A 14,907-nucleotide genomic window follows, 5' to 3' on the forward strand; every position below is an offset into this window, starting at 1 on the left:
GACAGAGCAGAATTTAATACACAACTCTAAAATGTCCTCTTAAGAAAAACCCCAAACCTACAAAAAAAAAAGAGACAAAACAACCTGAAAAAGCAAAGTAAGAATTGCAGAGGGTATGGAATGAGATTTGTCAGTCCTTTGTGGGGATCTCGAGGTCTCCAGCTCCAATCACCCCCGATGGAGAAGGCAGGATGGAGGCCACGGATGGACACAGGTGCTGGGCAAAGCTGCTGCTTCAGCTCCACAGCGTGACCCTGGCAGAGTTCCTGGACATCTGTGGCCTAATTCCACCCCTGTTTAGGCTGCTGAGGAAGGCAGGGATGTGCCAAGGCCCTCCCTCTCCATCACTGCAGGAGCTCCACCCCTCCTGAACCTGGAAATCCATCCCAGGATCATCCTGATTGCAGCCTTGCTGCCCTAAAACCCATCCCAGCATCCGTGAGCGCTGCCTTGCTCCAGTCTCCATCCATGGAATGATGTTCTCCATCCATGGAATGATGTTCTTCATCCATGGAATGATGTTCTCCATCCATGGAATGATGTTCTTCATCCATGGAATGATGTTCTCCATCCATGGAATGATGTTCTCCATCCATGGAATGATGTTCTCCATCCATGGAATGATGTTCTCCATCCATGGAATGATGTTCTCCATCCATGGAATGATGTTCTCCATCCATGGAATGATGTTCTTCATCCATGGAATGATGTTCTTCATCCATGGATTGATGTTCTTCATCCATGGAATGATGTTCTCCATCCATGGAATGATGTTCTCCATCCATGGAATGATGTTCTCCATCCATGGAATGATGTTCTTCATCCATGGAATGATGTTCTCCATCCATGAAATGATGTTCTCCATCCATGGAATGATGTTCTTCATCCATGGAATGATGTTCTCCATCCATGGAATGATGTTCTCCATCCATGGAATGATGTTCTCCATCCATGGAATGATGTTCTCCATCCATGGAATGATGTTCTTCATCCATGGAATGATGTTCTTCATCCATGGAATGATGTTCTCCATCCATGGAATGATGTTCTCCATCCATGGAATGATGTTCTTCATCCATGAAATGATGTTCTCCATCCATGGAATGATGTTCTTCATCCATGAAATGATGTTCTCCATCCATGGAATGATGTTCTCCATCCATGGAATGATGTTCTCCATCCATGGAATGATGTTCCACATCATTCCCCACCCCTGGAAGTGCTCAAGGCCAGTCTGGACAGGGCTTGGAGCAACCAGGGAGAGTGGAAGGTGGAATGGCAGCAGGGTGGAGAGAGATGAGCTTTAGGGCCCCTTCCAACCCAAACCATTCCACAATTCCATAGATCACTTCCTACTTGGTCTCTCAACCTCGCTTTAACACAAGTTCCTCCAGCACAGCCTATGTGACCTTTCCAGCCTCACCACTCAAGAGATGAAAATTCAACATTCCCTTTTATTCCTGCTAGAAATGACAACATAAAAAGTACTTGGACAGGAACCATCTGTTCCTGTGCCTAATGGAGCCATAATCACTGGATAACAACCACTCTGCAGAATATTCCACTGTTTATAAAACCAGGGTGTCAATGTAATAATATTAATGGGGAGCTGCTTGTGACTTTTGGATAAAATATGATATTCACAGCAGGCTTTGCTTTCAGCTGCAAACACCACGGCTTTTTACAGCAAAGCAAAGCACCACAGACAGCACCCACAATTAGGGGGTGGAGGGGCAGGAAGGGCTAAGGACGTGTTGACAGTAATAATTTAAGATGAGATATTCTGCCAAGAAGGAGAAACTAGAGGATTAACATCCAAATAGAAAATCTGCAATTAAGCAAAAACCTCTGAAAGAGAAGGACTGTGGACACAGCTCGGGGTTGGATCGTTGCCCTCCGATTTGTTCTCCAAGACTTCTCTGCTGACTCCATGTGTTTCACAGAAGTAAAATTCATGCCACGCCACGTAACAGTCTCTCAAGAGAAATGATGATGTTTGGGAAATAAAACAACCACTTCTCTCCAACATCTCTTGCACAACAGGATTATTTCTTTCTTAGCACTGGGGTTCTACAAGCACAACACAGAACTGCATAAAAACCACAGAAACAAAATAAATTCCTTGGAGAATCCCAGCTGAGATTTTCCTACTGAACACAGCACTGACCTGCAGTGACAGCCAGTCTGAGCACCCATAATAAAATAAAAATAAACAATTATTAATATAATAATAAAAAATAATTATTAATATAATAAATAAAAATTCCTGCAGGTTGTAGTACCTCAGATGTACCCAGGAAACTCTGGAGAGCTGTTTCCTCTGGCCCTAACTCTGCTGGAGGAAGACACAGCAAAATTCCTCCCAGGACTGCCAGGTTACAGGTGGGTGGCCCCCAACTCCATGAAAATACACAACCACACAGAAGCCACAAATTCAGGATGTGCTCATGACCCAGCACTGTGGTCAGAGTTCTCTGAAGTGTGATACCTGAATCAGTTGTGCTGAGCACAGGCAGGATTGAATATTTCATGTTAAAAGCTATAAAAGGAGGAACAAAAAAAAAAAAACCCTGGCCCAGAAGTGCAGCCTGTCAAAATCAACTGCTCAACTGACAGACAGTGCTGTACCCTGCAGTGCTGAGAAAACTGGCATGACAGCCATAAATCACTCCAAAATCTTCTTTTCATGCAGAGGAAAAGGAACAGTAAAGATCTGAACATGAAAACTTGCCCATTTTTAATTTGCTTGATTGCACTTGTTTAAAACTGACATTTATTTTGATACTTGAGCTTGTCTCTCCTTTTTATTTCTGCATGCAGCAAGCTGAGAATGAGGAATTTATCACATGGAGAAAGGAAACCATCCCAGAGGCACCTTCCCCAGAGCTAAGGCACCCCAAGCACTGGAGACATGGGAGAGCAGATGGAAATCCCAGCGATTCCAGGGTGAGGAAGGACCAGCTCCACCCAGAAAATCCTTCCCCACGCTCTGGTTTCAACAGATGGGGTCAGTGCTCTCCTGACAGACCTGCAGGAGGAAAATCCTGAGAATTCAACACAGGATCTCCGAATTCAAACACCTCAAGGTGGCCTCGAGAGCTGATGGACACTGACATGCAGAAGTGTGTGGTCACTTCCAAGTGATTGCCTTCACCTTCCTCCCAGACAGGCCAAGGAAGGCCCTGGGGATGCACCAGTGCCTGAACAGAGACAGGTTTCCTTTCGTCTCTAACAAAGGCTTGGAGCAATTGGCAAATTGCCCGGCCTTGCTGCCTTCCTCCTCCTCAGATGTGCTTCCATCCACAGATAACGCTTTCAATTCGCACCCTGCACAATCAGAGGGAAAGGACAGCACAGGAAACCCAAGTCAGCTTTTCCCCTCGGAGGGGGAACTCCCTGGAACAGCCAGCACGGTTCTTTTCGTTGACATTGCCAGCAACGTGCTCAGAGCTCCACCATTAACTGGTTTAGTGAGTTAAGACACAGATCTGCCTGCAATTGCTTGGGGCAGAATGTGCTGAAGGAGCAGAAATTCACCTTTCAACTAAGAATCCATGAAACAGCTTCCAACAATCTCTTTGAGTGGTGGAAACAATCCAACGACTTCAAGCTTATCCCAATGTGACAGTACCTCTTGGGGACTTCTTGTCACACTTCACCCACAGAAAACTATTCTGAAATAGCTCTTCCTGACAGCAGAACTATAGAAAAACCAGCTCTGACATTTCCCAGGTCTCTCTACTTCACTAGCTCCTTTCCTTCTCCCTTTCTTGGACTATTTTACAGATTCCTCTCGTGGTGCCAAGGATTCCACTGCAATACTGTGAATTTCTTTGTGCCTGTGAGGTCCTGCACCCAAGCCCAGGAGCAGCTGAACCAGCACAACCCCAAGGTTGCCACTTTGCAGGGTGGGAGCACCAGAAAACCACTCACACACCCCCAGCTGCACCAGGATCAGATCCCCCACAAGCTGAAACCAAACCCAGCTCTCAGAGAAGAACATTTTCTCTTTCTCCAGTCCTCCAGCCAACTCTCTCCTTTTATCCTTCTGCCCAAATCACTGTGTCTGTGCTGGAAGAGGAGCCTGCACCTCTGTGTTCACACCATTTCACCTGGTCTGTCATTTCAAATATTCCCAGGAAGGTCTTCTGTCATTTTAAACAACAGAACATAAGGAATTACTTTTCCAGGAGAAGAGGCCAAGTTGTGGCATCCTGGAGAATTTTTATGACCATCATCCCCTTATTTTGTGTCTCCCTCCCTCGTGCTTTGCTGAATCCAATTAAATACCTGGAAGGTGAGAAAGAAAAAGTGTCAATATTGATGAGTGTGAGCCTCCACAAATACATCCCTGAGAGCTTCCAGTACATCAACCTTGATTTCCATCTGTCTTTTCCCATCAGGTTCAACACCTGGAATCACCTTCACATCCCAGAGAGGACTGAAGGGGTTGAACAGCACCAGCTGCACACCGAGAGCTGAGAAGGATCCCGACAGGAATGGGAAGGATTGTGGTGTGTAGGACAAATCTCTGCCATTCTCTTGAGCCAGAGGATCCCATTTCCCAGGATAAAGCCCAAAGGAGAGCAGGCAGTACAGGAGAACAGGGCAAAACAAACAAAAGAACTCAAATCCAAGCCCCAACCTCTGGTACTAAGCCCTCAGAATCAGCCACAGGTAACAAGGGGGATTTTCAGGGATTTCACAGGAGCTACAACAGAGGAACTGGAATCAGAGAAGGCAAGGAGGAGGAGAAAGGTCTAAATTTCCTTTTTTTCTTAAAGTCACACCTGGAAAAATGGCTTTGTTCATACTTATTAAAAATCAGCTTATCCACCATGAAAGAGAGGAGACCCACACCGTGAGGTGAGCAATTTCCCCCTAAGACACAGGACAGGAACCACAGGAACATCAGGTATGATTTAGCTGGATCCAAATGCTTTTCCTTACAGCTTCCACACTACTTCTACAAATGTTTTACCAAAGCTCTGTCCCATGAACAAGGATTTGATACACAAGAGGCAAAGGGTAATTACATCTTCCTGTTTGCTCTTCTCGCCAGAGATTTTTTTTGAAGGCCTACTGCAAAAAGAATTGCCTTGAAAGCCTTCCAAGGCAACACCAGCTCCAGGGTTATAGATTTTTTCTGATTTTGGGGAAATAGGAGAGCAAATTAACTCAGGTCTCTGTGCTTCTGGTCAAAATGACTGCAACAAGCTCCCAAGTCCTTAACATTAGTGGCAACTGGCCCTACACAATTTTTACACGCTGCAATTTTAAAACAGGACTTAACAAGTAAAGTGTATCAAACACAGGAATAACTACGCAGAAATGTTTGCTCAAGGTTTCTAGGTGTGGCTGCAGCCAAGACATAATAGGATTATTTATATCTGACTCATTTGCTTCGCCTTCATCCACAATTCTCCCTATTTGGGACTCAGTAATTGACTTCTTTCTGCACCACACCATTTTTTCAAATCAGGACATTTTCAAGGAGGACTTGAAAATTTAAAGCAGAGAGGAGAAATCCCACAAATACAGTGGAGTTTATATCATGTTCAACCAAACCTGACCATCACCATCGAGGAAAAGCTTCCTGAACAAGGTGAGACATCCAATCCCTGCTAATGGGACTGGAAATGTCACAGTGAGAGTGACAATATCCCCTGAGCCATGGAGGGTCTGATGTCCCTGCTCTGTGTTTGAGCTGCTCACCTCACCCCTGTGCATCTCCCCCTCTTCCTGCTTGGGAACTCAAAATAACAACACTTCCCCCTTTTCACTGCGGCAACTTCCAACCCCAAATTGCGTAAGAATGGAGGTTTTCATTCTGATTACAATGAGAATTGTTCTTTTTTTAATCCACAAGGGATCACTTAAAGTTTCTGCCCTAAGAATAAACACAGGTCTCAGTCTCAAAAAACATTTACATGAGCATTTGGACATTCAGAGATCTCCTTTTTGTAACACAGCGGGCTTCAGTCTCATGCTCAGCATTTTGTTAGGATTGACAAAAAAGCCCCCAAAAAACTGCCTCAAAATAATTTATAATTTGATTCTTTCACTGTTCATTGTGAAAGGTTTGGTATTTTCTTAAGAAATACAGCTTAGATTCCTAAAGGATCCCATGCAAAGCTTCCACTTTGCCAAAGTTCATGGCTTTCCATGGAGCTGCAGCACCTGAGCTCCCTGAGATGGAAAAAGTGAGGTGCCAAGAGGTGAGAACAGCCTGAGCCAACGCTGCTGTTATGAAACCTGGGATGCAGCTCCTGAGGACACACACCACAGCAGAGGTGCTTTTCTCCAGCCTGGAGATTCAGCACAGAGCTGTGTGAAGCAAACTTCTCCTTTTCCTCATCACACAGCACCAGCAAATGCCATCAGGACCTTGCTCCAACTCCCCATGGGACACACAGCAATCTCCTGAATGCCAGAAATGGAGCACCTTTAATAGGCATTTTCCGCTTGTATTCAATTAAGGGGGAAAAAAAAAGGCAGCACAGTTTAATAACTGCAGATCTGTTTATTCTCTACCAGCAGCACCGAGGATCAGGGACTTTTATCTCCTGCTCCCATCACCTGACTCCACTCTCCATCACAGGGTGAATAATCACAGCCTGGAATTTGCCATGTCACTTCCCAGCTCCTTGGAGGAACTCTCCTTGTCCTCACCCCAGTGACAATGCACATTGTGAGCAGGAATGTCACAGCAGGAATGGCCAGCGCTCGCCTTCCTCACACCACTGACCTTGGACAGCTGATAACTCTGCTCTTGCCTCTTGCTAGAAAGGCAGCACAAAACTTCAAAGCCTCCTTCCTCTCCTCAGAGCTTCTTTTGGCAGGTCAGCTCCTCCCTGGGATCTCTGTTTGCAGGGAAGTGCACTCTCAGTTGGAGGGAAAGCTGATGATAAAGGTGCAACCACCAGGTAAAGCAAGCAGGTGTAGCAATCCACCCTGACACACTCTGCTGCTGCTCTCAGGGAGCAAATCCCAGCATTTCCAAAAAATTCAAACTCAAATGGCTCCTCCTAAGTTAATTAGCACCCGAAATGAAGAGCTGATGCATTAAAGGTGTGGATGGGACAACAGGAAACACAAAACCTCCTTCCAGCACGTCCTCACCTGACAGCCCTTTCTGGACTCACACACAGGGACAGGGCCAAAACTGAATCTTCCAGCCCTCGACCTTTTCTGCTCTATCATTCCCCATTTAAGGCCAACCAAGGGTCCCATCAGAACTTACTCTGCTCTTCCAAAATCTCCCTGGGCTTGTCCTGCACACACAGCATCGGGTGTGGGTCGTGATGTGTGCAGGAGGGAAAGGGATAAAGCAGAACTTCCTCCAAAAGTTACCTGTGCTGCTCTCAGAGAAATGAATTCTAAACCTGTATTAGTGCTGCTATTCCCAAGGAAATTTCTCAATGCAGTGAGCTAAAATCCAGGAACACAAACACTGACTCATCTTTGCAGTTTACGCTTTATCTCCAACAAAACTCACCTGTCCAACTCCTTTAGGACGAAGCCACAGGAACAACATCCCTCCTAAGAGCAAAAGACAGGAAAATCATCCCAAACAATTCCTTTCCACTGCTGCACTTTAGACCTGATGTTTGACATTAGCCCTGATCCCAGAGGCAAAATGGGAGCGCTCCATGCACTCGGTCACCCAGCTCCCACGGCTACAGCCATCCTAAATGGAATGCATTATTCCTGCATTAAAACATATGTTTTTCAAGGCAGCCAGCCATCCGGCTGTTCCGAGGGAGATTACAGAAGACCTAATTTTATCAGGCAGGGATACAATTCTCCTGGTTGTTTTTGCTCCCTAGGGACATGGAGCTGCTGAAAGCAGGTTGCCCTGACTGCTGGGGAACAATTCCGAGAGGCTCCGTCGCCGATCGCTCGGGCACGAACTGGAATCCTGGGTCCACAAAATGTATTAATGCATGCCCTGTAGGCTCTGTGGGCTCCCATCCCTGTGGAATTCAGAGGCCAGGAAGACCTAGTTTGCATCAGCAATTCTCAAGTCAACAAGAATTAGGAAGAGTTTATGTTGGCAGAGAAGTGCTAAAACTTTTAAAGCGTTTTTGTTCTTTTCCTTTTTCTTTTTATCAGCTCAAGTTACACTAAATAAAAGAAGGTGATTGCTCACAGCAAGGAAAGTTATGTTACTATTACATTACTATCTTTGGTATAAACTCAGTGTAACTTAAACTTACGTCCTGCCTGTGTTTACTTCAAGTGGTGTTTCACAAACTCTCGGCTTTGAAGTTTGAAAAGAACACAAACTGATGGAAACAGGCACTTTACTCCAAATATCAGGCGAGAGTAACAACCCAGTAGATGATTCAAGATGAGAAATACAGGTGTGAGGCTTTTCCCAAGGCTTTTCATGAAATGCAACGGGAATATTCGTGTAGCAGATGGAATGCTGCTGCCTGCAGAGCATCCGTTAGCTATAAATCACTGTTTCCTCACACATGGTGCAAATCTAAGAGTCTTCCATTCTAATTAATACAACGAGACATCCTGGCCTGGTGACTCGGCCCTCATTTCACAAGCTCTCCAAAAAAATTTTGGATTGAATCAGCCTCAACAGAGAGAAATGCTTCAATTCCTCTCTCTATGAATCTATGTCCAAAAAAGCAACTGAGCAACTCACCCAGAGATTCAGGAAATGCTTTTTATAACTGAGACACGAGGTTTAAAGAAAACCACCCTAAGAAATTATCTGCACATTGTATTTGAAAGAAATGCAAACAGGAACTCTCCAGCTTCTGCCCATCCCTCGGGAATGCTCACCATGAGTTCACTCTCTGGCTCCTGAAACTTGCCACTGAATAAACATGATAAATCCAGTGAACAGAAAATTTCATGACAAACACTAATCAGAGAGAGGGAATCAGGAAGGAACCATCACCCTTTTCCACAACATCACCAATGAAGCAGAAACACGGGGGGTGCTCCACGTGCTCTCCCCTGTGGAGCTGCAAGGATTGCAGCGCGTTGGGAAGAGCAGCAGCTCTGTGCAGCTCCTCTGCCACCCATCACATTTCCTACTCAATATTTCATGCTACAGAATTTAAAATAGCAAACTGGAGATCAGTTATCTAGGACACCACAGCAAACTCCGGCTTTAGTGCAGCTGTGCCAGGCCAGCAGGTCTGGTGAACATTCCCAGCCTGAGCACCCAGCTGAAATGGCAAATATCAGCCATCCTGGAAGGGCCAACAGTCATAAAATCCACACTGGGAACCACTGCTACCAGATGTCCCCTCCACCCAGATGAGGAAACTGCTTCCAACTCCAGCAAAGCTTCACAGAAGCAACCAGGGAGGAGGTGCAGGACTCTGTTAAAGCCTCTAATTTCCTCCTCTCCCCAAGGCAAAGGGTCAGAGCTGCAGCCTTTAAAAAGAGCCCCAAAGTCACTCCTCATTTCCTAAGCTTAAAAGGGACAGCACAAAAATATGCACATTCTTTAACCTTCCTGGTTATTTTTTATTGTCCCAGTCTGGATGCTCCAAAAACCTCCCTCCTCCTCCCCGTGTTTACACGCCTCAATCATGTACCAACAGTAAACCCAACTCCCACTCACAGTAGCCAAAATATTTCTTCCAGTATTTGTGCTTAACTCCCTCTCTCCAAACCATTAATCACTTAAATCATGCTGCTTTGACCATCTGCAGAGCAGAAATCTGTGATCATCTCGTGGACCTTCTGTTTGATAGATCTTTGCTCCTCCTGGTCACGGCTGGAGCTGGATTTCCTTTTCCTGTGACACAGACAGTGCACGGAATCCATGTGCTCCATGCTTACATGGCTTTTTCCTGGGCTGTGAAGCTAAAGAAAATACAATTCCATCCACAGTGAAAGCAGATGAGGGATCTTTATTGGGATCTTTGCAGAGCCAGCCGAGGCTGGATGATGCCTGGATGAGCACAGCCAGCTCCCTGTGGCAGCTCCAGGAGGCTTTTAGGTATTTCAGAGCTCTCAAACCTGCACACAGAGACTGAGTCAAAGCCCTGCACAGATTTCTCAGCAGATTTGGGACCCATCTGCTGCCGGTCCTGCAGGTAAATTAAGGAAGCAACATTAAAGCTTTCCCAGTGCTGGTTTTGCCTAATGCAAGACTTGTGGGTGAGATGCTGCATAAATGCACAAAAACCACCTGTAAGTCCTGTTAGCTACAGGCTGATCAGATCCAACTTGCTTATGTTTATAAAGCTCTTCTTCAACCTTTTCTGTGTTTTGCCCACGGTTCCTCTCTGAGTGGGGGAAGAAGCTGAAGTGAAACCTTTCTGCTCACTCAGCACAATCCATACAGCCAGTCCCTGCTCAGACAATTACTTCCTTTGACTCTGTAATTTAAATTCTGTGCTTCAGCTGCTTAATCTATAAAAAAGGTCCTCACCTACTTTGACAGGCGCCTGGCAATCAAAGATTGCAACCTGAAACACACCATTTTTAAAGGATCAGAGAAATACCCTGATTCCCTAAGAAATTTTCAAGCCAAACAAAATAAAGACTCTACCCACTTGCTTGAGTCAACATGTTTTCTTCCAGTAAGGTTCTATCCTATTTGGCTGGCCTGCAGTCCTGAGTTTCCACTGTTTTGCTGATACTCCTTTTTCCACACATGCCACCATCCTTCTGCTTCCTCAGCTTCTGCAAATCCTCACACAGAGCCTCAACTCTGCAGCGAGAGACAATCAGCTTTAAAAGGAACAAACCCAGGTGCACGGAGCCACTCACAGAATCACAAACCAGACAGCAAATAAATGTGTGTTTAGCCAGGAAAATAAACAGAAACCAGCTCTTTCTGCCCACTGGGCAGGAGGGAGGATGTGGTAACCCTGTCACACAACCCAGAAGTGGCTGAAACGACCAGCAAGGCTTGAGCTGCTCACAGGTTACTACGAGGTGGAACTCCCCTGTCTTTCCCTGGATGTTCAGATATTTTCCAGCTGGCTTTCTCTCCACTGGCACCTCTTCACTAGCTAGAAACATCAGGCATGACAGTGCTTTAATATTAACATTTTCCAGCGAATAAGGGATGAATTCAGACGTTTACCTTGTTCTCTGCACCCTTCAGCACACACTGAGAGCATTTCTAAGGAGCAGCATCTCGTGGTGGATCCAAAGTCACCTTCACTCAGAGCTGCAGCCCAGCCCAAAGGTGAGACTGAGCTCCCACACTCACAGATGTGTGAAAACGGGGGGAAAAGTCTTCTTTAAAGTGAATATCCCTGGCACTTTCACTCATCAAACAGAAACAGATGTAAATACAAAGACAGCCCTTCCCATCATTAGTGATGCAGAATGTGGGTGTTACTGACAGATGAAGAAAAGCACCAGAAAGAAAAATATCCCAAAAGTGAGAAAAGAAGGAAAACACGAGTAATGAGCAGGTTCCAGATCTCCCACAGCTCCATGACCCAATTCTCAGCTGATACATGTTATTGTTACTTGAATATTCTTCCTCAGAGGTGTCAACACTGGTCCCTTCTGTGAGGGAATGGAAGGTCTCCCTGAGTTTAGCTTCAGGAATTAATGCCCTTCACACTGATGAAAGACAATAAATTCTTATGCGTGCCTAGAAATGAATGAGTTGCTCTCAAATCCATCGCCAAGGCCCAGGACACAGAGTGAGCTGCAACTTTTATTGATTAATGAACAATTAATGTTTCCTGAAACACATCCCACCCTTTTGCTCGGACATTTTCACTGCACTCAGGGATGGGGTGACTGTTACCTCCGTGCTGACCACAGGGCTCAGGAAGGAATAATCCAGAGGTATAATTAGTCCTGTTGCTCCGTCTGCACAGATTGCTCCTTAAGAAACTCTCAGGGCTCATCACTGCAAACTCTGATTTCTATTTCCAGCATACATTAAAGTAATCCTGCTCCACTTTGCATCCTGCTTGCTGACGCAGCACCTTTCACAACCACCACGTCAGATAAGGTTTGAATACTCTGTTCCCCCCAGTTTTGTTATAAATTCTCTACTCTGTGGTGCTCAGTTGTAGCAAATGCCTGGATGAAACTCACAGCAAGGCTCAGCACACAAGAGTTTGTGCTCCCAGCCCCTGGAGCCAGGTAATCCTCGCTGTCCATCAGGGTGTCAGGGACCCTGGGATACTCCCAGCAGCTGCAGCTCCTCTCCTCCCCCAAAAACGAGGTGTTCCTATGCAAAAAAACCTGACAGAAATGTTCACACAGTCAACAGCCCAGAGACAATCGAAGCTGCAACAAGGGGGTGGGAAAAAAAGGATCAAGTGTTCTTATCTGGGCAACAACTGAGCAGTTGCACATGGAGCCCTGCTGCCATTTTTAATAAAATGCTTCTATTCAATATTGTTTACTGTCAACAGCCCATGGTTATATTCAGCTGAACAATGCACACACAGGCCTCAAAATCCCTCAGCTTAAGCCTCAAACTAGGGCGTATTTTTCAAGAACTCCACAATGACATTACCTCACTCCCCCTTCCCACAGCTCGGTTATCTCAGCAACAACATCCCCTGAAATATGTTCCCAAGAGTTTGGGGACACAGCCACCCAAAATTCTCTGTACTCGTGGGCTTGCTGACAGAAAAAGTGATTTGCACAAACAAATCCCTGATATGCATATTAAGAAATCCAAGTATTAAACCCACAAAGGGGCAGTGGATTTTAATATTCAGAGAATTACTTACATAACCCACAAAACTTCACTCTGTAGCACCAAGGCTGAAGCTATTGGAGCAGCTCATTAAAGATTAGTGGGATGTCACAGCAGCCAGTCCAGCAACAGAGTTCATTTCTTTTTAAGTTTGCAGTACAATCTATCACAGGGTCAAATCACAAAGGGCTTTCGGTGCCACAAGCAACAAACTCCAGAAAATCCAAGCAAATGCTTAACACATCTAACAAATTCTTTTAAAAACCTATTTAATGTTACATTTGGAGCAACACCGCCAGTCCTCACTCTTTGTTATCACCGAGTCCCCAAAACCAAACACTAGATAAAGTTTTATCACTTCAGTTAAATGTCTGCAGAAAGTTTATCTGGAAAAGAGTTAATAAAAGCAGCCAAAATCAGGGTTTTAGCTGGATGAGGAAAGCAGTGCCACGGCCTTTTCTGCTGGCAAAGCCTTGAGTGCCAATGTGGGCAGCGGGGGCTGAACCCTGGGAGTGAATTCCTCATCTCCAAAGAGTCAAAAAGTCTCTTTTGTGCACTGTGGGCTCTGGGATAAACAGAGCCAGGAAAGATGTGCCTGGAACTTGATTTTTCTTAATTTTTAATGCTAAGAGCGACATCGATTATCCTTGTAGGGTCCCTTGCAACTCAGGATATTCTGATCCTCTGGTTATTCCAGCCATGCAGGGAACCCTCCTGAGAAGCCACTGATTTTGGCATCGAGTTCCGTACCCTGATGGAGGGAGGAAAATTAAAATTATGCAAATCTGAGCTACCTGCTCTGCAACCTTCCCCCTCCTCCTCAGCTTCATCCCTCGCCCTCCGGCTTCACAAGGGAGATTCACAACAAAGCTGGACCCAGAGCAGGGTTTTAAACGCTGGGGAACAAAGACGAACCCATGCGAAAAAAAGGAAACAACAACAACAACAACAACAAAAAAAAAGCAGCAAAAAAAGCGCATGCTCTGAAGCGATTATGGCAGGAGAACTTATTCAGAAAGTGGGAATAACACCAGGGTTGCCTTCATTATTGTGCCCAAAGTTCCTGCGACTCCCCCGCCCCAGAACTGTCCCGGGGGTTTCTCACTCCCGCTCCGCTTCCTCGGCTCGGGAGCCACGGAAAATCGGCCTCAAGGGGAGAAAATTCCCTCTGAGGGATGAGGGGGCTCGGGTCTCTCAGCCCCGGCAGCTGAGGGCCCCTCCGGGGGTTTCTCCCCGGGGTTCCCCCGCACAGACGATGCTCCCAGAGAGCTCCAGACACAGCCCCAGCCCGGGCCGGGCCCTTCCTTCCTCCGCCGGTGCTCTCAGCCAGTCCCCGGAGCCTCGTTCACGGCACCTCCGCCGCTCCCGGGCCCCCTCTCGCAGCCCGGCTCCCCTCACGGAGGCTCCGCGGCGCCCCGCGGGCAGGGCCGGGCCGGGCTCCCGGCGCTGCTCACTCACCTTCCGAGAGCTCCAGCTCCAGCTCGGCCAGCTGCTCGCGGACCTCGCGGGGCAGCGAGGACACGGCCGCGGGCTCGGCCATGGCGGCGGGCGGGGGTCGGGGCGCGGCTGCGGCCGGGGCTCAGCGGCCGCGGGGCGCGGGGGGAGCGGGAGCGGCCGCAGCCTCGGCCATGGCTGAGCCCGGCCCCGCCGCCGGCACGTGACCGCGCGGCGCGCGCGCCCCGGGCCCCGCTGCGCCCCCGCTGCGCCCCCGCGCGGCCCCGCCCCGCGCTGCAGCCGGCCCGGGACCCAGCAGGGACCCAGAGCGGTTCTGAGACCGAGACCGGTTCTGAGACCGAGCCCGGTTCTGAGACCGAGACCGGTTCTGCTTCAGATCCGGTTCTAATCCCGAGACCGGTTCTGAGACCGAGACCGGTTCTAATCCCGAGCCCTGTTCTGAGACCGAGACCGGTTCTGAGACCGAGACCGGTTCTGAGACCGAGCCCTGTTCTGAGACCGAGACCGGTTCTGAGACCGAGACCGGTTCTGCTTCAGATCCGGTTCTGAGACCGGGACCGGTTCTGAGACCGAGCCCGGCTCTGAGACCGAGACTGGTTCTGAGACCGGGACCGGTTCTAATCCCGAGCCCGGTTCTGAGACCGAGCCCGGTTCTGAGACCGGGACCGGTTCTGAGACCGGGACCGGTTCTGAGACCGAGACCGGTTCTGAGACCGAACCCGAGCCCGGTTCTGAGACCGAGCCCGGTTCTGAGACCGAGACCGGTTCTGCTCCCGAACCCGGTTCTGCTT

At 47.5% G+C, this 14,907-nt stretch overlaps 1 protein-coding gene across 3 annotated transcripts in view; it reads right to left on the reverse strand.

Annotated features, from left to right (window-relative positions):
* DIP2B (disco interacting protein 2 homolog B) overlaps nucleotides 1-14,301 on the reverse strand; it is a 62,852-nt gene extending 48,551 nt beyond the window's left edge. For all 3 annotated transcript variants that reach the window (XM_058861147.1, XM_058861146.1, XM_058861145.1), the window contains exon 1: nucleotides 14,120-14,301. In XM_058861147.1, the coding sequence (XP_058717130.1) occupies nucleotides 14,120-14,201 (82 nt within the window). In that variant the 5' untranslated portion in view covers nucleotides 14,202-14,301. The remainder of the gene's footprint in view (nucleotides 1-14,119) is intronic.
* Nucleotides 14,302-14,907: the final 606 nt, after the last annotated feature.

Source organism: Poecile atricapillus, chromosome 35 (genome assembly GCF_030490865.1).
Source record: "Poecile atricapillus isolate bPoeAtr1 chromosome 35, bPoeAtr1.hap1, whole genome shotgun sequence".
Taxonomy (NCBI): domain Eukaryota; kingdom Metazoa; phylum Chordata; class Aves; order Passeriformes; family Paridae; genus Poecile; species Poecile atricapillus.